At 46.3% G+C, this 20,374-nt stretch overlaps 1 protein-coding gene across 5 annotated transcripts in view; it reads right to left on the reverse strand.

Moving 5' to 3' along the window:
* Positions 1–20,374, reverse strand: part of CPA6 (carboxypeptidase A6) — a 1,211,288-nt gene that overhangs the window by 819,062 nt on the left and 371,852 nt on the right. Inside the window, exon 1 of one of the 5 annotated variants that reach the window (XM_069621153.1) lies at positions 3,677–3,845. The exons of 2 other annotated variants lie outside the window; for them this stretch is intronic. Coding sequence is in view for 1 of the 3 variants with exons in the window: in XM_069621151.1 (XP_069477252.1) it covers positions 3,244–3,287 (44 nt within the window). In the remaining 2 variants the exon portion in view is untranslated. Of the gene's footprint in view, positions 1–3,243; positions 3,326–3,676; positions 3,846–20,374 lie in introns of those variants that run through there. 2 more of the 5 variants (XM_069621151.1, XM_069621154.1) reach the window with 2 other exon arrangements.

Genomic DNA, 20,374 nt, shown 5'->3' on the forward strand with positions numbered 1-20,374 from the left:
GTTGGGGGTGCTCCTGTGCCTCCAAGAACATATAGGGCTGTTGTGACATCCTCCGGGTCACACTCCGGCTCCTGCGTGCATATGCCCAGGAATCAGGAAGTGCTCCTGCTTCCGGGATTCTGTTCATGTTGCACGGAGCCGGCCATCACAGGACCTGAAGGAGCAGATTCTGAACCAGACGTCCAGCAGGTCAGGTAAGAAAATAAAAATGTGAATGTGTGTGTGGCTGCATGTATGATGAATGAGTGTATGTTTGTGAATCAGTGTACGTTGTGTGGGCGCGTGTGTGAATGAGAAAGTGAAGTATGTTTATGACCCCCAAATCAGAGGCCTGCACACCAGGACGGTGAGCAAGTCTCTGCTTTGATTCATTAAATCAAATGCCCGCTCACCAGCATGGTCAGTGGCGCTACCTGTGGTGGTGAGCAGGCTTCTTTTATTTAATGAATCAAAGCAGATATTGTTGGGAGATGGCCCCATGGAAATATTTGTGAGGCTTGTTTTGGAAGGTGTGAGAGGGTAACAATGTAACGCTCAGGGCTTGGCAGTGAGTAAGGTATCTGGAGGGACTGATATTTAGACATTTTGGTCTGAATGCGAGGGCCCAGGGTTGAATGTGACAGTGCCCCCCACACCCACACTCTTCATCTCTCTGCAACCTATGAGTGCATACACCCGATGTGCATATGATATCCATGTAATCACAGTGATTTAGTAGATAGCCAAATGCACCACCTTTGTAAATGTTCTTCTTCCCACGTACTTCAACATCCTGGCCAAGAACTGATCTATGCCCTCCAGAGCGTATGCAGCCTTATCTACCCGGTCTATATGCCAATGTCCCAAGTCCACCTAGTCCTCATGACCTCCTTTGAAAGCTTGCTCTATAAATGCTCCTTGAACTCTTAACATCTCATTATTTACAGAGGTTATCTATTGGCCACCTTGTGATGCCACCTCTTTCATCAGGGTGTGGTGGAGTTTGTCATTATTGTTAAGTCCATTGCAGATAAGACTCTTATCATGGGTGGCTTTTAAATTTGGCTGAATTACCTAGCAACACCACCACCTTGGCCTTCTTAAAATACATTGGGCTTCATTACGAGTCCGGCGGTAGCTGTGCCATAAAAACCGGCAGGCTGCCGCCAGACTCGTAGTGAATTGCCGCCTCCGTGATTGCTGGAATCACCGGGGCATTACAACCCTGGTGACCCGGTAATTCCGGAGGCGGAATTCCGTTGATCCCCATTCCCATGGAGTCCCATGGGAGTCCATGGGGATGAGGACCTAGGAAACACTGGCACCCTAATTAACGGTGCCAGTGTTTCCATTTCCATCTGCAGGCAGGTGGCATTACTCCCGCCAGATCAGACCTGACGGGAGTGACACCTCTCGCCTGCAGGACTCTTAATCTGCCGGTCCGGAATCAACGGTGGCGGCGGGTTTAATGCCACTGTTGTTTCTGGACCAGCAGGGTCATAATGAGGCCCATTGACTACATAAACACTTTCTCTTGTCCACTCCAATCACCCACATCGGGGGGCAAAGTATTGACTAATACCCCTTCAAAAATGCAAGTTATGTTATGTTATGTTATTTTGCACTTATATAGCGCCTTATATACCATTGGTATGGTCTGAAGGCGCTGGTAGGTTGAACGCCCTTGGGAACCGAAGTTCAGATCAGTAGAGAGAGTAGAGAGAGTCAAAAGGTGCGTGTGAGCACCGGGTATGTGTGCAGCTCGTGCAGTATTCGTGTAATAGCTGCTTCTTAGCGGTAGGTGTGGTGGTTGAGAGATCAGGAGAATGTGTTTGTTCTGGCAGGATTTATCCGGAATGGATGTGGCTGCGTTAGGCCTGAGGAGAACGCCTGGCTGTGGGTGTGAAACCTTATATTATAAACAAAAGAGGGACTCCAAAACGTACAGGCACTCAAATGGAGCAAACAGACATCTATAAACACAAGGGTGTGCCTGAACATACAAAGTCAAAAAATATCATTTGTGGAGCTAACAGTATTATTCTCCTGGTAGCCTAAACAATAGATTAAATCAAATTCAATATTTAAATTTACTGGTCTCTCACCAGTCAAAGTAACCTTTATGAGGAAAAAAAGGGGAAAAAAGTACATTGGCATAAAACAATTATAAACTTGCTTTAATTGTTAGTTTGTAACTAGACAGTGTGTCAATTTAATAAAAACATACAACATGAAAAACATACAAAAGCAATGCAATTTACAAAGAGAAAAAAACAGGACTATTTAGTCCATACAATCAATGCGAGCAGAATTTATGAAAAGGTTCACAGAAGTAGGGGTACAACTCCACTAGGAAATACACATAGGAACCCAATATATGGGAACTGACAAAAAATGATTTGGTGTTAGCAAAACAGTGAATATATTTTAAATCATAAAAGTTTTACGAGATAGCTAATAAAACTTAAACTATCCCTAGCTGACCCTTACTTGTCTAAAGGCTCAGATTAAACAATTTCGTGAAAATGGCACAGTACATGCGCCAACCAGAGCCTGATTATGGCTACAACCAAAAAAAATTATATAACACACAGAATATTGTTTGCTAAGCCTAATTTTGGCTAACCATGTAAACAATGTCGCATAGTGCTGTGTGTTAAGCCAGATTTTGGCTGAAATTTTTTTTTTTCGACATATACAATGTCACCCAAACAGTCATTTATCTGCTGTCTTGTCACAGGCTGAAAGGGGGTGTACTACGCCTACCGCTATAAAGCGTGTATGTCCATGATGCCAAACCGCAGGAGAATGTAGTTCCTACGACCATTACATAGGACTAGTTGGCGTTTCGGTGGTATATTGATGGGTAGCAACCACCTTCCTCAGGTACTGGGATCTTCACATTCAGCCTTAATACAGACAGCCTTAATGTAGGGGGTCCTCCTGAAAAGGTAGCAACAGGGGACATTTTGTGAACTCAAAAGGTTTAACTATAAATGGGAAGAGAACTAGAGAATATACCAATATATGGTGAAAGCATCAGGCCTCAGAGCCCCAAAAACAAGTTGGCAGTACCCCCAGACAGAGAACTTGAAGGTTACCAGAAAGGCGCCCTTAAAGTGTAAAGAGCGTGCCCAAAAACTAAGTCACCTCGTGAGAGAAATAAGTGAAAGATGTGATAATATAGTGAAAAATGTGTGTGATAGAATACAAAAAATGCTGTGCAAAAGAAAGGCACATAAATCAAAATATGGCGGAACGTACCTCAGAGGGCACATCATGTGCTCACCATGCAAGATGTCGTGCATTCAGCACATTATTTGGGTTTAGCAATTAGAAAACGAACTGAATCTGGAATTTTCACCTAAAGTGAAAGAGGAGGAGAACAAAGACATAAAGGTGGCGATAGTTTATGTGCAGCGGTAATTTAATACGGCTGGTGTGCAGGTATGGTAAAGGTAACAAGAACTCACCATATGAATATGTGGATGCCCATGAAGCACTTCGTATTTTGCGCAGGACACAAAAACTCCTAGCCTGGGGCTGGTGGTATCAGGCTATGGGTTGATGAGTATGGCAGTGCTGCATAATAGTAAAAAATGACAAGCCCAACATGTGAGTTAGGAAGTGCAAATAAAACGCCCAGCGCGTGGGTCAGTCATGGCTTAGTGAGAAGACTAAGTAAAGTGGAACTTACTGTTGACTTCTACCACGTAGAAGCAGCAAATGACTTGCTTCTAAAGAAAGCTGCGGCTTGCTTCTGGAAAATGCTGCGTGTATATGCTATTCTTCATAGTGAAGAAAGAGGCAGCCAGTGGGGTGTAGTAGCACTCAACTGGAAGGCACGTTACACTGAATGGAAAAGGGGGACAAATAAAGAGGACTGGGACTAACAAAGTGAATTGGTAACACTGAATGAAAAAGGCAGACAAAGAAAGGGGACTTGGACTAACAAAGTGAATGGAAAGCAAAATGGAGCCCTTCCATGAATGACCGGACACAAACAAGGGACTAACACTAACATTGCAGGCTTGCTGAGACGTTAGTGAAGCCAGGCATTATTTACTATATGCAAAGGGTACTAATCCTATGAATGAATGACCGGACATAGACAAGGGACTAACACTAACATTGCAGGCTTGCTGAAACTTTAGTGAGGCCAGGCATTATGTACTATATGCAAAGGGTACTAATCCTAGGGGAAAAAAACATTAGAAAGCGAAAAGGGGCAGCACACCCCAAAGCATATGGAGTGTTAATTCTACCAAATTCGAAGCTGCATGAAAGAAAATTGAAAATCAACCAATAATAAACATTGGTAAAAAGAAACATTTAGAAATGCATAAATGCAAAAATTGTGAAAAAATTGTAAAAAAGTTTTTTTGAAGAGGACTAGTTAAAAAATTAGTTAAATAAATAAGCCTTAGTGGGTGTGAAACCAGCAGTGTTTACATAGAATGATGTGGAGCAAGCGGCGGATGTTGGTATGAGAACAGTTATACCGAATGGTGTCATAGTATCTCTGTGTTCTAGTTGAGTGGTGATGTAAAGGAGAGAGTAAGCGTGGTGGTGTGATATGATGGGTTATATGCTCTTTCAAACGTTCTCTGCATTCCAAACTGGACTATATACGTCATGCAGTTCTATGCGCTCCAGGCACTCGTTCGCTCCAGGTACTAGTCTGCTTTATGCCCACACGCGTACTATGCATTCATCTGTTTTACGCACTCACCCCCTCTACGCACACACCCCCTCTATGCATTCACCGCCTCTATGCACTTACCCCCTCTACGCACTCACCCCCTCTACGCACTCACACCCTCTGCGCATTCACCCCCTCTGTGCATTCACCACCTCTGCGCATTCACCCCCTCTGCGCATTCATCCCCTGTGCGCACTCACCACCTCTGCGCACTCACCATCTCTTTGCACTCGTCCCCTAGGAGTAGGAAAGAACAAAACACTTTTACAGATTAAAGCAATAATATTGAAATTGTCATCAAATCAGCAGATGACATGGGGTGCAATACTTATAATCAGCAAGATTGATTATGACAAGTAATGCTTTAGATCATCCAGTCATGAACAAAGCTCTAAAATACTGACCTAAGACCCAAGGGAGACATTTAGGAGAAGGATTAAAGAAAGGGGAGACATAGAAACAGAAGCTGGCCCTTAATCCAACCAGGAATCAGATGTTCTTATACAGGCAGGAACACGTGCAGCCATTACATAAAAACCTACGAGAGCTGCCAGGATCTATGAGGCTTCCTCGCCATTCTTTTGGCCAAGTTGCATTTTTCTGAATTGCTTATTTCTGTTTTTGCCATTTTGTTTATCGCAAAAAAAGCAGAGGGGTACCCCACATAACCCTTTTACCTAATCCCTCACCCCCTTTTTATATACCTTATCCAAACCCACCATCTATATTTTTTTTGTGGTAAAAAACAGTAAAAATGTGCCAAAATGTAATTTGGCCAAATGGTTGATCGACAAAAGTGTGGCATACTGAGCCACCAGGCCACCACATAGTATCAGAAATAAATACTATACAAGAGCAACTATACAACTATGCAGGCAGCACATTTTTAAGACAGCCTGTACCAGAGGTTAAGTCCTATATAAAAGACACAACCCACATACATACGGTAGAGGGAATGCCTGTCAACCCCAGGATACATTACTTATGGGATTAGATATTAAATCACTGTATGACAGGATCCCTCAACAGGCTGCTCTGGAAGTCACTCATGAACACCCAGAATAACATTATGTGTAACTTGAGGCAGCAGTAATGACATTCCTTCAATGGTAAGCGTAGATGACATTGACAGCATTTCTTTTTAATTGTAAGGATTAGTTATTCCTTCAAATAGAAGGAAAGGCAAAGGGAACTTCTATAGCTCCCAATGTCGCCAACTTGTATGAGGAAGATAAACATATGTACACCACTGACAGCATACAATACTGTCACTTTATGATAAAGCAGTGAGTTGTTGATGATATCCTCATTTGGACAGGAACAATAGCTAAGCCAACTTTTTTGGTTTGTTGAAAGGCTCAATTCACTTGATCCCATATTGAGATTCACGCAACTATTTACACAGAAGATAACAAACTCAAGTGAAAACCATGCACAGTTCCCACAGACAGTACATATCTTCTTAATTACACACACTTTCACAGAAAAGTGCTGATGGACCTTATGGACAAACAAAGCATTTGGTCAATTTCGTCACTTACATAGAAATATGACAGTCAAGACCCATTGAAAGAATGAGGCCAAAGTACTCTCTAAGAACCGGGCGTACAAGGGAATAATCAGGCAATCATGGAAAAGAGCAAAAAAACATAAACCAGAAGCACTTTTAGGGTTATAATATGGAGAATAAAGAGAGGATTATCTGGTATTTGCGAACACGTTTAAAAGAGATTTCGTTCATTTAATATTAACATAATCATACAAAGACCCCAGCACCTACTGGGAAAGGCCCCAACACATTTCAAACTGGTTTGCATTAAAAAGCAGAAGTAATTTTCATTAGCATTATTTAATGGGCAACATATTCTAAGAGCAAACCTGCACGTGAAAGACATCATCAGTACACAAATATATCAAAGTATCCACACCACACATATTATACAATGAATCATGCAAAAAAAGTCCTACAGAGCGGACGTAATTTGCAATGCACTGATGCTGAGTGATATCCAGGGATTTAAAACACCCACTTCATTCACCGTTACTGAAATTTTGGGCCTCCCAGGGTGGAGGGCAACCGCCTCTGTGGAGGATGCGTGGTATGTAAAATAACCAACCTTGCCACAGAAGTAGATGTGGGACTGGCAAACAAGTGGAAACGAAAAACCCACGCAGACTGTCAAACTTGCATGATCATTTACCAGATGGCATGCCCATGCAAGAGAAGATGCAGAGGAATGACCAGGTGACAGGTGGAATGACAGCTGGAAGGCCATGACACACATCACTGCACCTAGAAGTGGTATCAGGATGAGAAACGTGAGAGCACCCCGAGTTACCCACTTTATGGAGCATGAGCATCGTGAGGAGGGGTTCCAGTGGACAGTAAAATTCAAGCGAATAAAAGTTAGCAGTGTAGAGTAGATTGCCTCAATGAGAACACTGCCTAACATACGAGGCAAAAGCCACGTAGACGGCCTTACCCAAGGGATTGAATAAATCCCAACAGCCCTCGAATAGCTGTTTTGGAAATTTTCCACACTTACAGACTTTTACTGAGCAAGTATTGTAATTCTAATTAATTTTAACTTTTTATACTATTCATAATAATTGCTTTCAAATTGTGTATTTCTATTTGTATTTGTATATATTTGAAGAACGGGGTTGTCAATTTTGATCAGAAATGGTTTACAAAATAACACATTTACAGATATACCACAAAGATGAGAAGAAGCAGTGAGCAAGCGTATGATGGTGTAAAAAAAGTGGGACATCCTTGGCCCTCCTCCTACCCCCACCTGCGAGGCTAAGAACCTCAGGGTCATCTTTGACTCCACCCTTTCCTTCTCTGTCCACATCTCTGAGGTCTCTAAAAAGTCAAATTTCCGACTGCACCTCCTCAGAGGTACTCTGCCTTTCCTCTCCTTCCGCCAGAGGCTCATGGTATCCCAAGCTCTGGTTCTCTCTAGGTTGGACTATAGTAACAGCCTCTTTCGAAATCTACCTGCCTCTACTCTCCGCCCTCTGCAACTAATCCAGAACAGGACTGCGAGACTTGTCCTTGGCCTCGAGCTCTGGGATCATATCTCTCCAGCTCTGAAATCTCTCCAGTGGCTCCTAGTGGATGCAAGGATTACATTCAAAACCCTCTGCATTGTCCACAAGGCTTTCTGGGGCATGGGTCCAAAATACCTTCAGCTATCCCTCTGCAAATACCTCCCCTCTCGAACTCTTCGCTCCTCTACCTCCAACTCCCTCAGGGTCAGCCGATTTTCAAAGAAACGAGCTGGGGGTAGATCTCTGTCTTCGGCTGGGGCCTCCCTCTGGAATAGCATCCCTGCCACCCTAAAACTTGAGGAGAACCATCTCTGGTTCAGGAAGCACCTCAAGACCTTCCTCTTTTCTTCTGCCTTCGCTCCCCCTCTTCCCTGCTGATCTGTTCTCTCTTGGCACTGTGCACCTGGCCACCCTCTGTCCTTCGGGCCCAGGTACCTGCTCACCCTGCCACCCTCCCGCACTGCCTCCGGGCCACCTCTTGCACTGGGGTCTGTATCTGTACCCATACAGCCCTTCCTTTTTCTTCCTGCACTTATCAGACCTACCCTGCCTGCTGCCTTAATACTAGCACTTGCAAATTGCTGGCTGCATTACTACTGTTTGTTGCCTTTATTATTTATTATTGTTATTTATCTGTTTCTCCTCTGCTTCGCACTTTCCACTTCTCCCTCCGTCCATCCTCTCCCCCCACCCCCATGCACTTGCACATTCTCAATGTCACTGGGCCTAGTAAGATCGCAGTTTTGTTCTCCCATGTTCCCCATCCCTTGCCTTGTCGCGCTCTGAAACACTTGTGTACGAGCGCAATAGAAATAAAATATCAATCAATCAATCAATCTACCAGCGACAAAACAAAATGAACAAAAAAATAACATATATAAGAAAACAGGTGACTTACAAAGGCAACCATAATCCAAAGGGTCATATGCTTCAAACTAAAGAGGAGCGATATATAAAAATACAAAATTGCATTAGTAAGCGTCACAAAAGGAAGTGGTGGGGTCAGGGAGGGAGGATGGGGGAGGCGACAGGGGGAGAGTCCTCTTGAGCAAGTAAGTGAAGTTTAAGCTGAGCTTTGAAGACATCAACAGTTGGTCTGGCTTTGATTGCCGAGTAGGGAGAAAGAGCGGAAGTGAGAGGAGGAACCGGGAGAGTATGGGACGGTGAGGTTGATTGCAGAGGAGGATCGCAGGGAACAAGATGGTGAGTAGACTGAGATACAAATAGACAAAACATGTGGGTACTGAGGAGCAAGACAATTGATAGCTTTGTAGACTAGGAGAAGGAACCTGAAAAGAGAATGGTTGTGCATGGAGCACCCACCAGCATGTTGTCAGTACGTAGAAGTGGGGGATGATCTGGGTAGAATGGAGAGAGTTCAGGAAGCAAAGTTGCATACTTTGTCTAGAGAGAGGAAGGAGTAGAGAGGAGGGCCAACGAGTAGGCTTTCTGTAGTAGTTTTCTGAGCACGAGTGGAGATTAGAGTTTTTGGACAGTAGTTAATAAGAAAAAGATGACATTTTCGAATGTTGAGGAGGTTAATATGAGCGGCACAGCCATCGCTATGTGATGAATTGTTGCAGTTGTAGGTCGCTTTCAATGACCACCCCAAGATAACGAGCCTTATGTGAGGGAGGTATAAGGTCAGACGGGAAGGAGATAGGAGAGGAGAGGACAGTGATTGTATTGGAAGCCAGAAGAAAGATGAGTGCTGTTTTTGAAGGTTTCAGCATGAGGCAGCAGAGAGCCATCCAGTCAGGAATTTCAGTACAGCAGTTGGTAATCCGGTCCGAGATTGCTGGGGTGAAGAAGGGAAAGGAGAAAAATAGTTGAATGTCATCAGAAAAAAGGTGGTGGTGAAAGCCCAAGGAGGAGATAAGTTTTGCTAGAGCAGTGGCATAGAGGGTGAAGAGCAGAGTGCCGAGGACTGATCCTTGGAGTCTGAGGTTTGTGTGTTGCTAGAGATTTTAAAAGGATCGATCTTGCCAGTAGGAGGCGGTCCAGGCAAGAGCAGATTTGGAAAACCCAAACTCCTGGAGAGTGAGGAGGAGAGAAGCATGGTCAACTCTGTCAAAAGTGGCGGAACGATTCAAACGGATGAGTATAGAAAAGTGTTGAGAGTGGTGAAATCCCCACCTGTTACTTGCCCTTGATGCACAAGACGCAGCACCATGCCAACCAACATGGAAGTTGGTAGCTATTTGTCCCATTGCCTTGGGGACCAACCATAAAAGGCATGTTGTGCGTCCAATTGGTTGCTCCAGCCCCTGTGCACCGCCACCACATGTACACACACGCTTGCGAAGGTGCTTTACACATACGCTAGTTCCCATGCCTCTCCTGTCAGTGGTGTTCTTGGGGAGACGTGTTCCCCAGCGCTAAGGCACACATGTATTCTTGTTACTCTCCTTCACCCCAGCATGAGCGGGAACATTAGCCAACCTCTGAAAACTAAAAGCAGGTGTCTATCTTGTTTTGGATACAGAACTAAAAAAACTATTGTGCTCGGATGAATTCAGGTAAACTTGCAACTTTCTGGCAAAACAACCTTTTTACAGTTTCTTCAAAAAGTTGACGCCTGTTAAACATGATATATTTTTCAGGTTTCAGATGAAAAACAAGTCTATATAGTCGTTAGTGAAACACGAGGAGACGACAATGTGTCACAGTGCCATGGCGGCATCAGGGTCAAGATGCTGTTTGAATGGCAGATGGTGCATTTTATAAATGACATATAACATTTTTGACATACAGGAACACACACACAAACACGTACACAAGTGTGATGGACAAAATCGCTCTTTTATTTACTCCATTTGGTATCATTTTTGAGGGGGGTCAAAAGAATATTTGTTTTACATTGGCTGCTGTTCACAGACGTGGTACAGGAGATAGCTTTGTTGTTTTGATAAGAAAATGATACACGTGATTTTGCTCTCGAAACCTTACTTCAGGTGCAGTTCTTTTTAGAGATATAGAATGTAACAATTACAATGTTCATATTTGACACCCGTGTGTACAGAGACCTCCTGGCTACCCCCTAAGTATTAACTAACAGTATTGCTTTATTTCCCTGTGAAATCCACTCCTCCCTGGATGCCTGTTTACCTAATCTGCCATTATCCCTTAACAAGGAAAGACATCTTCTGCCACAAAGCTTTTGATAAGTCCAATTAACCCCTCCCAAGTGCTCCTGCTCTGTTATTTGGCATGAACCCGAAAACCATTACATTCCAGTGTCCCCACATGAGAAGGTTCTGTTCAGTCCATTCAGGAAGGGCACTGTCCTGTGCCAAAGCCAGCAGAACGTTCATCATATTTTCTTTATGAAGCGCTCCTCCTTGCCAAGAACCATAACGACAGTACTGATGGAAGCCATGATAGCGTCAGCCAACCCAAATAGCTACTGCAGTTCTTTCACTGATCACGAAGAGCCATTCACAACTGAGAACTCCCAAACACCATTGGTTCGATCCCCTGAAATCCCACCTTCCTTGCAGTCTGCAAGGTCTCAAAGCACACACCGAGCATGTATCTTAGAGGATGTCCTCCTCTGAGGAGCTGTTCTACACTGACATTAGTTTACCTCTTCCCCAGATGATATATTATGCACTATTTCTACAATGTGCACACTCCTGACTTCACTGCTTTTATAAAATGGCTGCCGGTCACGTTCTGAGAAACAATGGAATGTCTATGGGCCTCATTCCGAGATTGAAGGCAGTCATGGCGCTATTTGCGCCATGACTGCCTCCAATAACGGGACCGAGTCCGGTGGTGTTCAATGGGGACTTACTGGTCTAGTCCGACCCTGGCGGGACCGGTAAGTCCCCATTGAACAAACCATTCCCCATTCCCATTCGAGCCCCCATAGGTCTCAATGGGAATGGGGAAGGCGCTATTTACGGGCCTGCTAATGGCAGGCCCGTAATTAGTGGCCTGGTCCCTTAATGGGACCCGTAAGGGACGTGTGGTCCGACCACACGTCCCTTGCGGTTCCCGTTAGGGGACCTCGGATTCAGGCGGTAGGGGATTACTGGCACCGGTCTCCCTACCTGTGCCCGGTATCCTCTACCGCCCGACTCATAATGACCCCCTATGATCAGTGAAGTCTTCTGATGACCCTTCTTATGATAGACTGCTCTATCTCCGCCAAACCAAGAGTCGCTGCATGTTTTCACTTTTGACCTGATGGTTCCCACACTTTTCCATGAGGAGTCCTGTTCCTTCAAGCTCATTAAGGGCCTCACGCCAAGAAGCCTGTAAAGGGGCACGAACAGACTTTGCAAAACATGGATCCGACACACTCTCTGGGAGCTTCAGCGCATCCCGGCAAATCTGCATTGGATCCTCTGCATGCTGCAGGAACTGGAGCGGGAAATCCACTCTGCGCGTTTCCCTGCTCCATGCAGCGGTAGAGCTGGGCGAGCCAGAGAGTTCATAGGTAGGGCCTGAGCCAGGACCGAGCCAGGGGCATTGGCCAAAGACGAGCCAGCCAGGAATATATCTGCGTACGTCTTGAAATTCAATATTTTGCAAATTACATAATTGATAGAGCCCCAAAAGGTCCAGGAATACAACCCATGCTATCATCAATACCATTTTAAGCTTTGCGTCACCTCGCCCTCATAGTTATCTCACATTTTGACTCATCAACTCTTCATTATATTCCCATTCGCTCCAGCTTCACCCCTGAAAGCATCTCAGTCTTTGCACAGTTTCACCCGCTGCTCTTTTCATAATTTAAGCCTCTGCAATATTCCACTTTGTCCCCCTCGACATTCCCTCGCTTGCCACATTCTAACTCTGCATCATCACTATCCTTTCGATTCTAGCGATGCTTGCTAGACCTGGTTTCAACTTTGCATTCCAGGGCTTGCAGTCCCCGAATTCCCCATTATAAAACTAGGACTGCAAGTCCCAGGATGCAAAGCTAAAATCAGGGCTGAACTATTGTCTCCAAGATGAAATGGGAAATATTGGCATTCCGCAACAGATTTGTGATATCCCCATTTTACCTTCGGCTGCAAAAACATATGTTCCCTTCGTGTCATAATCTGTTCACAATGCCATTTCAAATGATTAAAACTGACTTTGGGCAAAAGCATAAAAGCAAAGCACATCCGTATTTGCATCTCATTGAGGGAATTAATCACCCTATGTTGACTACAGCTCTCTCCGTATGTCCACAAAAAAGAATTATAGATGTTGCATAAAGTGTTAAATTAGTTGTGCAATTCGTAGATATTTTACTGTGTGCTTTTAAAATAACATTATTTTTCATTATGACACTTGATCCAGAAAAAATCAGTACAGCATTTGAAAATGAAATAGCAAACGTTTAACGGTGAATGGGAGTTTCCACACCAGACATCTGTTTTCCATTTAAGACATACCTCTGTCATATGCACCTTCATAGCTAAGACACAAATGGTCCTGCTAGATAAAACACACCGAATTCGAATGAAGTGCACTCTCGCCATTATGTCTTTTGTCATGCAATGCCCAGCGTGCCATTGTGTTCCCCTAGCAGAGTTTTTGCATTTTAGGGCTCCTGCTTCACTGAAGCCGACCAGAGCTGTCCGCCATCTTTCCTTTCTAGCCAATCAGGCAGGGTTTCTGTCCTCTGCGCTAGTGCCGAAGCCTCGCCATCTCCGCAAGAGTGGCAGAGCGCAAGACACTGCACAGGGATCCAACATGGCAGCAGGCGAGGCTCGTGGTCAAGCCTGTGGTTAGGTCAAGCACTGGCCGGACACGAGGCTCAGGCTAGAAGGAGTGACGTGACCCTGACTGGCCCCAGACTCAGCTCTATGCAGAGGCACCACATAATGTCTCCTCTTGCGTCCCAACTTCGATGCGGCCACAGAGGCCTCAATCCCTTCAGAGTCTGCCTGCCCTTATGCATATGCCTTATGCTGCGCCCCCGTGTTTGCCCCATTCTCCCTCTATCCAGGTGTACTAAATCTTGCTGCTGCTGCTATTGCACAAACTCTCACTACACCCTCCACTATCTTAGTCTTAGGTGCATCGACCCTGATAGCTTCTGTCCTAACCCCCTGTATCTGCAGCCACTCTCTGACCCCCACATTGCTCACCTGCTGCACTACCCCACCTCACAACTATGACTAACTTGCCCAACTGGACAGAGATAACACTACCTCCAAGACCACCTCTCTGGCCCCACAACTGTGCGCTCTCCGCACCACCCCACACCCCCACCAAACAATAATGCACCCGACCCGGCTCATGTACTCCGTCCATACTAGCTCCTTAATTTACAAACCCCCTTGCATGCCATTTCACCGCCCCCCCATCTCCGACCTCGGCACTCGAACACGCAAATCAATAATGCACCCCACCCGACCCATGCCCTCTGTACTAGCTCCTTCATTCATGAATCCCCCATGCTTGTCACTTCAACCCGCCATCTCCGACCTCTGCACTAGAACACCCATACACTCTGACCCCCCTAGACCTACACCCACTCACCATACCCCCTCTAACTCTAAAATCAGAGGAACGCTCTGGGCCACCAAATACCCACCCCACTCACTTCTCACACACCTCAGACCCCCCCCACCCTCCATTAAACTCCAGGCATCCACTGAGAACAATCCCCTGCCCCCCATTCCCACACCATGCGCAATTTCCAACTCACAAGCCAGAGGACCTCTCTGGTGCTCCAAACAACATGAGCCCCCTGCCAATACCAACCCTGCCACTACCGCAGCATTGGTGCGGTCATGCATGAACCCCCCAGACATGCCCCGCTGACCTCAGTCCTCCCCGCCCCTGCCAAAACCCGCTTGGCTCCTGCACTAGCATTCAGTCAGTTGTCAGAACTCCGTGTTGCACCATCCTCGTCAACTCTCCGCCAACACGCATTCCATTCATCACCCACTACCGCAATCTCACACCTCCTCACCACCAACACCTCTCCTTCAAAATCCCAGCGTCGCCTTAACAGCGCTGACCCGCTAGGACCGCAGTACCCACCTGAAGTCAGCTCAGCGACTCCCCTGCCTCACCTGTGAATACCTCTCACTCTACCCTGTCATCCTCATCCCCCACCCTTTACTCCTCCTCGACCCCCACCCACAGACCTCCTTCAACCCTTTCCCCTTATCTCAAAGTAGCACGTCTTGCCCTTTCTAAAACCGTTGCTTCATCCCCTTTCCCCTTTGACCCTTCGACACTCTCTCGCACTCCCCGGTCAGCCTAACGCAGAAAACGTAGAATGGGTCATCGGCCCTCTCCCTCGAATCTTCATTCGTCACCACTTCTTCAACAGTCCATCCTCCCATCCTTTCCCAGTCCTGCCGTCAGGCCCACCCCTACTGCCACTCCCCGTCTCCACCTCTTTGAACACAATCTCCCACCCAGTACACCTAAACCCTGAGCCCCCTCCAGTCATGAATCCCACTCAACAACTTGCCTGACCCCACACACCACACATACACCACTCACCTCTTACCCTCCCCCACTTGATCCATCCCACCACATCTCATGAATAGCTACCACCATCCACCTACTCTTCCCGCTCCCCATCGACCTAACCCACTCACACACCCCTCGAAGAGCACTTGTGTCCCAAACCCCCACTACCATCCCTCGGTCAGCCTCAGCCACCCAGACTGTCCAGAACTCACCTTGCATTGCAATGACTGACACTTTACCCACCACCTCTCCATCCAACCGAGCCCTCCTAACCACGAGCGTCAGGAAAACCGCCAAGCCTCATGAAGTCACCTGCCTCGTTTTTAATGCCCACTCCCTGGCGAGACACAGCATCTTGGACCTCCTATCCTCTGGCAATCTTGACCTCATTTTCATCACTGAAACTTGGTTCTCAGACGATTTTGCACCAGTCGCACACAAGGCTTTCTCCCCATGCTACTCGCTTATGTCACAACAGACCTTCCAGAGGTGGCGGAGTAGCGATCCTCTATAAACCTCATTTCCTCATCTCACTCATCTCATCTCACTCACCGAACGACATCCATGCAATGCTAACTGTGAATCCCTTCTAGTGAAACTCTCGCTACTGTCAACACTCACAGCGTCCTACTCATATACAGACCCCCCTGATATGACAGACATTTTGCCAACAATCTGTGTGACTCGCTAGCTATCATTCAGGTAAACCACTCAACCCTCACACTACTGGGGGACTTCAATATCTGGTTTGATGTGCCAAGCAACTCCATGACCCATCCCCTGGTCGACAGTCTAGAGGCACTCAACCTCCCCCGACATATCACTGGTCCAACCCACTCTGGAGATCACATCCTTGATGCAATCTTCAGCTCCTATGACCTTGTTTCTGTATCTAGTCCCAAACCACTCATCTGGACAGACCACTGTGCCATTCCTTTCTCTGTCCACGCTCCACCCCCTCCACCCAAGGGTCACTCTACCCACACACATGATCACAAATGCTGGAACAAAGTTAAGGTACTCCCTGACCTAGCTGAAGCCCTGCTACACAGTCTCCCAGACCATTAATCATCGAATACTTTGACTCCTGGTTTAAAGAATCACTACTTCCTCTCACCCCCTTCCGCCCAGCAACCTCTCGCAAAGGACCATCAGCCAAATGGTTCACACATCTCCTGAAAACCTTCAAAAGCCAAAATAACTATCTTGAGCGCAAATGGCGAACATCTAAAACCCCTCTCAGCAGATCTATGTTCGCCCGCCACCACCTTAATTACAAAGCGAGATCCGAAAGGCCAAAAAGGCCTATTACAATAAATGAATTCTAAACTGTCGCAACAGCAGCAAAGAGCTCCACAGGATAATCTCCAAATTCGTGAAACCCTCCTGCACCTCTGCCCTAACCATGCCCACACAAATGCTCTGCGACTCCCTCTCACTGCATTTCTACAACACATCGCTAGATAGGTTGGCATCCCTTAATACCAAACTGTCTACCCTCACCTCCCACCTCGCACCTCCCCCTCCTGACTCCACTGCTCCGAAGGCTGCAATGCAATCTCTCGACTATTTCAACCCCATCTCAAGAGACAAGCTCCTTGATCTGCTCTCCGGCAGCAGACGCTCCGGATCCCCCCTTGACCCCTATCCAGCCTCTATTCTGAAAGAAATATTCTCCTCCACATGTGCTGGGGAACAAGCAAAGTCCATAATAAATGGCATCTTTCCTGATGCCTTCAAAATAGTGCATGTCAAACCTCTTCTAAAAAAGGCATCCCTCGACCCCACTGAGCCTAAGAATTACAAGCCAATTTCCAACACCCGATTCTTGTTAAAACTCACTGACCGCACTGCATACTCTCAGCTAAACTGTTTTGTAGAATCCAACAACCTACTCAACCCCACTCAATCTGGCATCAGGTTGTGCCATGGAACAGAAACCACTCTGATCTCGATCTGGGATGATCTCAAGGTCTCGGCTGGCTCTGAAGGCTGTGCAGCGCTTGTTCTCCTTCACTTGTTAGCTGCCTTAGACATTGTTAACAATTCTATCCTCCTTGACCGACTCCACTCCCTAGGAATCCGTGGCACGGCACTCAAATGGATTGCCTCATTCCTCGACAACAGGAAACAAATCACTTTCCTATCCCCTTTTCTCTCAACCGCTTCCACCGTGAACACTAGAGTAGCACAAGGCGCCTGCTTCTCTGCTCTCCTTTTCAACCTCTATCTGACCACCCTACCAGGGATCATCCGTGTGCACAACCTCACCTGCTACAACTACACCATCGATACCCAAATTATCCTGAGTATTCCCAAAACAAGCTTCAACACACAACCCAACCTTGAAGCATGCCTCAGATACAATAACCGATGGATGACAAGAAACCACCTACTTCTGAACCCAGATAAAACTGAGATCATAGTGTGCGGCAACACTGCCCTTCTCCCGCAACCACTCCCATGGCCCCCCACCCTTGGCACCCTCGTCCTCGACCTTGGCTGCCCCATGGACTTGGGCTTAACTCTCTCCCATCAGATCAATAATGTATCAGATTCTTGTCACTACCACCTCAAGCTCCTAAGACGCATTTTCCGTTACCTCAACTTCCCCAACAGACTCGCCACTATTCTGTCCACTATTATGTCGAGATTGGACTGTGCCAGCTCCTTATATCTGGGTACACCAGCATACCAACTGAACAAGCTCCAAAAAGCTCAAAATGCTGACGCCAGACTCCTTCTTGCACTAGGACACAGGGATCACATCTCCCCTGCTGTAAGCACCCTTCACTGGCTCCCTGTTGGACGAAGGGCCACTTTCAAAATCCTATGCATTACCCACGAGCAGTGCACAAGACCGGCCCGGCATACTTACAAGAGAAGATTACACCCTACCACTCATCATGTACCCTTAGGTCAAGCACTGCCCTCTTGCTAGTGATTCCAACCTCCAATTCACCCAGCATTGGAGCGTCCGCCTACTCAACCTTGGCTCCAATTCTGTGGAACTCACTCCCTCCTCACATTCGACACACCCAAGACTACATGGCCTTCCGCAAAGCTCTAAAAACCTGTATTTTTCCATATATCATGATTTGGACCGTCTAAGTCTGCAGAAACCCACCAAAATTCTAGAATCATGAGTTCAATGACATTAAAATTGAAAATAGTTCCTGACCTACAACCAGTATCCTGGCACCAAGACCTATGCTGTAACCCACTATAAGCCACAGCCAGGGACAAGGAAGACAGGCTCCCTGACACATAGTGCTGAGCCTAAAAGTAATGAATTTACACCGGTCCAACCAGTGAAACTACCTCAGAGTACTGAGGATGATCATTATGTGCTCATCTGGACCCAAAGTAACCAGGAACTGCGAGCTCTTAAGAGTAAATCAACAACCTGTTAGAACACAGTTATACCCCACGAACAAATTGGCCTAGCTGCACACATCAACGTCCCACACAGGCCTAATGCCGCCAGAATGCAGTCTCGGAGACCAATCACCTGACTGCATACATTCAACTGATATCTCACTACCACCGCACCTAATGTTAGGATGCGGCAACCATCACACAAATCACAGTGGCTGGACACATATTGAGTGCACCCAAGCACTGAATGCTACACTACTCTCTCGACTGACCTGGACTACGGTCCCCAAGGGAGTTCAACCCACAAGCTCCTTAATATCATACCAATGATATATAGGGCTCTATATAAATGCCAAATAACATAACATAACATATTAGAAAGGAAGTTGGAGCCAGTAGGGATTAATCGTAATGGCAAATGCCATGTTTCTACATGGTGGTGGCTGCCATTAATGAAGCCCACTGCGCGCGAATGCATGCGTAGAAGTGACACAGAAGCATTATCTGCACTGACAGGATCTAGGCATGGAAACCTGAGATGCGCCTGACCTAGATCCACTCCTTGAGGATAATACAGTGTGCATAGGTTGCTCTGAGGAGCCCACCCTGGTTAGTGGAACACTATCAACTTCTGCAAATACAGCATGTCTGTACTTTGAGTATGAGCTAACTGGCTATCACTATGCAAATCCTGCAGTCAAATTTTATTGCTGTGCACATTGTGTGTGACACGTATTTGGAAATATATGGTTATGACTTGTTCGAATATTTGAAAAGGAGCACGGGATCAGGGCCATTGTGCCTTGGATATCTGGAAGATAGACTGAATCCATACCCTGAAATGTTGCCTGGGAAGAAGCATATGAAAGTTATATGTGCAACAACCCCTGACTGGGGTCGCTAAAGTGTTTAACTGGATGACATTCTGTAATTGGTGTGTGAGGTCCCTACCATTTGCTCTAGCTAAAGTTATGTGGAATTGTTTGGAATCACAAAAAATATGCCCAGTTGAAGGCAGAGTAAGGCTCTTCTATGATAGATTCTGCAAGTCCCCCTATGGCCTCCTGATGGCGTAGTTTCACCCAGTACCTGGAGTCCCAGAGTGAGAACAGGAGAGTTGCTCACTTCCTTCATCTTGACGGTAAATGAAAAGCTGAAAGCATCAACTATTCAGACATCTGAGTGGTGCCATCTTTGTCAAGATATTGCAAAGCTCCTGCTGGGAAAGAGGTCTTTGGAATTGGGTTGACTGGCAGTTGAAAGAGCCAGAGACTTGCAGCTGCCAAAGTCAGCAAATAGTATTGTACCACTGCCACTCCAGGGTGACCACAATCTTGGAAGCGTCTCCTTAGTCTCTCTCCACTGTTGGGGTCCATGCATACCAGAGTACCTCCCCGGCAAGACTGGAATGGTCTTCTATCTAACCCAGCCTCACTGAGCCATCTTGTGGGGCTCATCAATGATGGTGACCTCAGAGAACATCCCCTGTAGCAGCGCCGAATCTATACAATCCACAGGGACCCACCAACCAGATAAAAACAGTCCTTAACTAAAGGAAGCTTAATATTTGACAGCTCCAGTCAGAAGAATCCGCCTGTCCTCAACCACTACTACACCAAGGTTTCGACAACTGGACGTGAAGTAAGGTGAACAGTTCTGACAATGTAGTACACAGCTCATGCTGTTGAATGACCGTTTGAGCACATTTGGCTTTTTGGGCCAAATCTTGACTTTATGTAGTTTATGCTCACAGAGAGACTGCAAAACTGGACCGTGAAGCCTCTAGCCATTTTAGCTGGACATTTTTGTTACAGACCTTAT

This window comes from Ambystoma mexicanum, chromosome 5q, assembly GCF_040938575.1.
Source record: "Ambystoma mexicanum isolate Mex_15411 chromosome 5q, UKY_AmexF1_1, whole genome shotgun sequence".
NCBI classification, from domain to species: Eukaryota; Metazoa; Chordata; class Amphibia; order Caudata; family Ambystomatidae; genus Ambystoma; species Ambystoma mexicanum.